This window comes from Pongo abelii, chromosome 6 (assembly GCF_028885655.2).
Source record: "Pongo abelii isolate AG06213 chromosome 6, NHGRI_mPonAbe1-v2.0_pri, whole genome shotgun sequence".
NCBI classification, from domain to species: Eukaryota; Metazoa; Chordata; class Mammalia; order Primates; family Hominidae; genus Pongo; species Pongo abelii.
In genome coordinates this window covers 54354372-54360371 of record NC_071991.2, presented here as the reverse complement: position 1 = coordinate 54360371, position 6000 = coordinate 54354372, and the positions used below count along the sequence as shown (strand labels likewise).

General features: G+C 54.1%; 1 protein-coding gene across 4 annotated transcripts in view; it reads right to left on the bottom strand.

Annotated features, from left to right (window-relative positions):
• Positions 1–1230: 1230 nt before the first annotated feature.
• The window catches only part of CRHR2 (corticotropin releasing hormone receptor 2), a 48035-nt gene continuing 43265 nt past the window's right edge, over positions 1231–6000 (bottom strand). For 2 of the 4 annotated variants that reach the window (XM_054559345.1, XM_054559346.1), the window contains exons 10-13: positions 5226–5311; positions 4878–5013; positions 4339–4380; positions 1260–2895 (exon numbers count right to left, since the gene is read on the bottom strand). In XM_054559345.1, the coding sequence (XP_054415320.1) occupies positions 2755–2895; positions 4339–4380; positions 4878–5013; positions 5226–5311 (405 nt within the window). In that variant the 3' untranslated portion in view covers positions 1260–2754. Of the gene's footprint in view, positions 2896–4037; positions 4107–4338; positions 4381–4877; positions 5014–5225; positions 5312–6000 lie in introns of those variants that run through there. The other 2 variants (XM_009242882.3, XM_054559347.1) reach the window with 2 other exon arrangements.

The window sequence follows — 6000 nt, the reverse complement described above, 5'->3', positions numbered from 1 at the left end:
GGGGGCCAAACCATTTGCAGCTCCTTGTTCTGCAAGAGCCACGATGATGCTAATGGATGCGGCCATCATGCTGCCACTGGGTGTGGAGTAAGACTTTCTAAGATACTCTGAGTTCTGAGTTCTGTCACTTGAGAAAATAAAATCAGGGTGCCCCAACCTCCCTGCCCTCTTGACAAGACAAGCAGGGCTCACACTTAACCTGCAGTGCACTCCCGCACAGCTGGTGGTGAGAAATGGAATGAGCTGATGACATGGGCACCCAAAGCCTACTGCAAGTCAGATAACGTTCAGTTCATCTTTTTCAGCCAAATTGAAAGGACACTTAATTAAACAGCCAGCTGATAGGTCATTTTTGGTGACAGATCATTATGTAGTTTTGACCGTACATCTCAGCAGGAGGATAGAGAATTGACTATCTGGAGTGCCAGATCATCCACTGTATTGAAAAGGCTTCTCAGCACACCCCACTATAAACAATTAAAAAAGAAAAGAATTGATGCTGAGTCCTGATTTATTCTAGCAATAAATATTCACCTGTAGATTCATGAGCCATTAACTTCCTATCCATTTCATTAAGCTGTGTTTTCAATAAATTTTCCTTTTTAGGTTTAACTAGTTACTTATAAAAACTTCAGGTGTCTATGTTGTTTTAATCAGTGGCTTACTGTATTTTGTATCAAAAAATAATTGTAATAATTCAACCCAGAAGATTATTTTAAAATCCCTTGAAACTTTGGTCATAGAAAATGAAATATTTTAATTTTCATTCATACATATATTGTGTGGCAGAGAAGTATGACAAAGTGAGCAATAAAACACTTTCAGCCATAAAAGTAATGCATTAGTATAAAATTCTATAGGGCAATGGAATGAAGCTACACATTAAAGAAGGAAACAATGTAACATTTCCCACAATTAAAGCAGAGCTGGCCAGCCTGAGCAACATGAGGAGACCTTGTCTCTACAAAAAATACAAAAAGCAGCCCAGCATGGTGGTGCCTGCCTGTAGTCCCAGCTATTCGGGAGGCTGGGTTGGGAAGATCACCTGAGCCCGGGAAGTGGAGGTTGCAGTGAGCTGAGATCTTGCCACTGCACCCTAGCCTGGGTGACAGAGTGAGTCCCTGTCTCAAAAAAAAAAAAAAAAAAAAAAAAAAAAAAGAGCTGGGTCAGGTGTTTTTAAAATAGATGAGGGTGGGTGTTAAATCACCATGGTGTTCAGAATTCATTTGATGTATTTTAAATTGTTGCAGCAGTTTTATTTAAAAATGTAAATATTTACAAAATGGCAGAAATCACACCTTTGAAGGATTTAAAACTTAAGTAAAAAATACTACATGTCAACTTAAAAATGTGCCAGATGGGATACATGATTTTTCAAAATTTATTTTCGTAGGGGGTACCTAGAGCATTGGTTCCTTTTGGAAGCAATGGCCTGATGCTTTTCCCTCCCTGACTCCTGGGGCTCCACTGCAGGGACACAGGGACGGAAGCCAAGCCTGGAAGCTGCCCTGGTGGTCGACTGAGGGGCCATGTCTACCCTTCCCACCAGATTCCAGAGCCTTGGCCTTTGGGACAGGCCCTGGCTTGCTGGATGAGCTGCACACCTCCTCCAGGCTGAATCAAACTGCCCTTGGTTGGGGGCTGGGGCCAGGTATTAGCCTGGTTGGAGTGATAAGGGACAGACCCGCCTGCAGGTGCTTTGACCATAAAGACTCCAAACCTACCAGAGGTCAGAGAGAAAGAGAACTGGCCCAAGGCCAGGGCCCAAGTCCACTAAGGAAGATGGATGTGGCCCCTCAGACCCAGCCACGATCCTTGGCCTACACCACTCTTTGGGTGCCTGGGTGACTTGACCCGAGGGGAGGCCACTTCCAAGAGGCATGGTTTATTTCACAGAGAGCAGAGATGTTTCTGAAGGGGAGGCCGGAGGGCAAAGGGCAATGGGGTATGAGTTTCAATCACCGAAAACATGGTTGGTTTCTGCTATTCCCATCCCACGCCTCCCTCCTCCATGCCTCTGCTCCTCATTTTGCCCCGCACGATGCAACTTGTTGACCTAAGGATGTGGCTGCCCTGATGGCGTCTTCCTCGATTACCTAATCTGTGGACTAGGCAGAGAAGGGGTCTCCCAAGAGAGGAAGCCAGGCCTGGAAGCCCGCATCCTTCATGGAGCCCCCAAGGCGGGAGGATGGCTGGGGAGGGGACAGGGGAACAAGGGTGGGGTACAAGTGAGCCTCTCTAGGTGACAGCCCCTGGGATAAGGCAGCCAAACTGATCCTTTGCTCCAGCTGGCATACCCCACCCAACTGCAGGGGCACCACTGAGTGTGGAGGCCAAGGGCCGGTGCAGGGCCACACCATCGCCTGGCTGCTGGCTCCATGAGTAGGGCAGAGGAGCCCTGTGTCTGCTACCATAAATAGCTGTGTGTGTTGGACAGGCCCTTCTCTGCTCTGGGCCCAGTAAGGCCCTGGCCAGAGAGGCTGGGATGGGCAAATGCCTGCAGACATCTGACTGGCTCTTCTCAGGGGGTCCTGTGAATTCCCTCTGCTCCCTCTTGCGCTAAGCCTGGTGGCCCCCACTCATCCCTGTCCCTTGGAGTCCCGCTTGGCTGCCGCACCACCTCTTTCCTGCCAGGCTGGAGAGCTGGTCTCTCCCCTCCCATCTCCTGCCCCACGAGAGCCTGCCCAGCACGGAGAACCCAGAGGAAGAAGGTGGAGGAGGACAGGGGAGCTGTGCAGTTGGGCAACCGAGGGGTCACACGGCAGCCGTCTGCTTGATGCTGTGGAAGCTGATCCGCGTGGGTGATGTAGGGATGGACATGGCCCGGGCCACGGGGACTCGAAGGGAGTGATGGTCCTGCCAGCGGTGCCACCTCTTCCTCATGGCTGAGCGCACCTGTGGGGAAGGCAGAGGCTCAGCTGGCTCCCAGGGACCAACCCTGGGCTTCTGGGATAGTCCCCTCCCCTGCTCTCTGCTCTCATGGGTCGACTGCCACCCTCATGACAAGGAACTGACTGCTTCCAAAATCGAGGTCTTTCCCTGATGCTGTTGCCTCTCTCCAGGGGCCCCTTCCTTATCCTTCTCCTGGAGAAGCTTGACTCCACACCTCCTTTACTCCACACTGTCCTCCCAGATCATCCAGTTTCCTCTGGACACACTGCCTTCCCTTCCCTGACCCACTCTGCCACCTCAAAATTAGCATCTTGGGACCAGAGAGCGCAGCTTGGAGACTTGGCCCCCTCAGCCTTCTTGGGCCCCCGCTCCTGCAGGGTGTTGGTGGTGTGCGCCCAGCTCACACAGCTGGTGTGCCTCCTCCTCCCTCCTGAAGACCGTCCCCTCTGCACCCCTCACCTTCTCTACTTCCTGCTAGACTCCCCTGCCTGACTAACCATGGCGTTTACTGCCTGAAAGGGAAAGCTCTCTGTCCTGGTCATTTCTAAAGTTGGCTGTACCTGGTGCCATTTAAGCTTCATTTGTTTGGTAATTGAAGAATTTTTTTGGAAATTGGATGGTGTCTCTCACATCCTAGCTTGCACATGGTTCGAACAGAATAAATGCTCCATAAACATCCCTTGTTTGTTTGCCTTACTGGCCCTCTCTCTTCTTCTCATCCAGCCCACAGGACCCGTCTCTGCTGATGGACTTTGCAAGTGGAATGTGCTATCATCCACAGAGACACAGGCCTGCATAGACACCTCGCCAGTGCCCTGTGCAGAGACAGGCAAGCGTATTCCTCTGGAGTGTTCGGAAGCTCCCAGGCCCTAGGGGCTGTGTCTGCTCTTTGTTCCATGTCCTCATCCACCCCCGCCCAGGTACGAGTGCGCTTCTCCCCTGCGTCAGCTGCACTGGGGCTCTGGGCCTCATGGTTGGCTTGTACACGCCAAGCTTCATGGCCACCTGACTCCCCAGAGCCTGCTCTTGGTGTGTGGGCTTTTCTGTGGCAGGTAGCGGGGGAATGTGCTGGTCTCTCTTCTGCTCCCTGAGTCCATACAGACCTGAGTGCACGGCACACATCTCTTTCTGGAAGCTTCCTCCTGTCACCACCTCTGCTCTGGCTTCTCTCTTCCATGAGGCTCTGTGGCCTGGGCTTCCCTGCTCACCCAGCTCTCTGAGTGCACGTGTGGGGCGCTGGTATGTTATTTCGGGGCTGTATAGTTGACCTTCTAAACTGGCTCCAGCCCCTGTGGGAAGGATTCCTGTTCCCCTAAGGCCGGGTGGTATCTCAAGCCTTCCTCTCCCTGGCAATCCAGCAAGGCTGGGCAGCACCAGTGGAGCCGCCCTGGAGTGGGGTCTGAGGATCTGGATATCCCAGGCCACCCCGAGGGCCCGGCCTCCTACCTCTCCATTGAAGAAGCAGTAGAAGACAGACACAAAGAAACCCTGGAAAGGAGCGAAAGGAGGGAGTGGTCAGTGACCTGCCTGTGGAGCTGCTCTGCCTGGCGGGGTGGCGTTGGGGACAGGATGGTGGGGGGGACACTTTGACCCAGGAACCCCCGGAGTCAGAGCTGGGTGGGGTCCTAGCCTCAAGGTGCAGATATTCCACGGTCCACTCTGAGCGAGCAGTGGTCACAGGCCTGGAGCCAGGCAGACTCCAGTCTCCTCAATATTGTGTGACCTGTCCCAGGGCATTTGGCTGGGCTGCCTGCATCCTCAGAACAGGTGCTGGGACAGTAGGTGCGGGCTGGTAGGACGCAGACACAGGCTGGGATGGGGATGAACGGCCAGGCTCAGGCTGAGCATGTAAAGGCTTCTAACTCTGTGGTTGTAACTGAGCCATGGGTGTGCCAGTCCCACGGGACCCTCTTAGTGAGGGCATGGCTGCCAGAGCAGCCTCAGGAAAGCTCACTGTGGGGACCCCATCTGGTCACAGGCCCTACCTGGAAAGACTGCAGGAAGGAGTTGAAATAGATGAACACGATCTGTGACAGGTCGTCCTCCCCAGGATTGATGAAGAAGAGTATGTAGGTGATGCCCAGGAGGGGCAGGAGCACCAGGGTGGCCTTCACTGCCTTCCTGGGGACGAGAGGTGGACACAGGTCTGAGCCCATGCGGCAGGCAGGGCCTCACCTGGTGGGACGGCGGGAGACAGGGGCGGTGTTTCTTCTGGGAGCTTGAGTGAGCTCCTTGGGTGAGACCTGTGGCAGAGGGCTCTGCGAGGAAGCAGGGGGACGGCTCGATGACCTCCTCCTCTCCCCATTGTGGGGTCAAGGCACCCCCTCACATACCTGTATTGGATTGTCTCGGATGTGGTGGACGCGCGTAACTTTGTCATTAGGATCCTGACGATGTTGAACAGAAATACGAAATTGATCTGGAGGGAGGGTGGACATGGGAAAGAGGGAAAAGGAAGGAGCACATGTTTGAGATGAGCCGAGAGGCAGCCCCTTCCCCGCAGCCCCCTGGAAACCGATGTTCCACGCACACACCTATCCTATCTGTCCCCCTAGCACCTGCCAGCATCCCAAGGCCTGTGCTCCTCCCTTGCCAGGATGGGGAGACAGCCCCATTTTCCAGGGCCTGTGTCTCCAGCCCAGGCCTGAGGAGGAAAGGCGGCAGCCTCTGTGGGTCGTGACCGAGAGCACGGGGCACGCCCTCTGAGGCTGAGAAAGCCCCCAACTCTCTCCCCTGCAAAGGGACCCTACGGAAGCCCCCTTCCCCTCTCTGCCATGGGGTCCCTACTTGTTGACTGCGGGGCTCTCTGAGTCCCTTGCACTGTCACTGGCTCTAGGTCGGCCTAAGGTCCTTCTGACTGAGGACAGCGCTGCCATGGTGGGGCAGACAAGGCCAGATGGAGGGATTAAGAACTCAGTTGCCGAATGAGTGATTAATCTGCCAGCATCCCGCCCCTGTGCCCAGGAACTCCAGAGCCTTCACAGGTACCCTAGACAGGGAAGATTGAAGGGCTGTGGGGCTGGCTCTGAGGCCCCAGGAAGGACCTCATTTATCTTCATTCTGAGTTTTCCCTCAGCACCAGAGCCTCCCCACCCAGCCCCTGGCCCT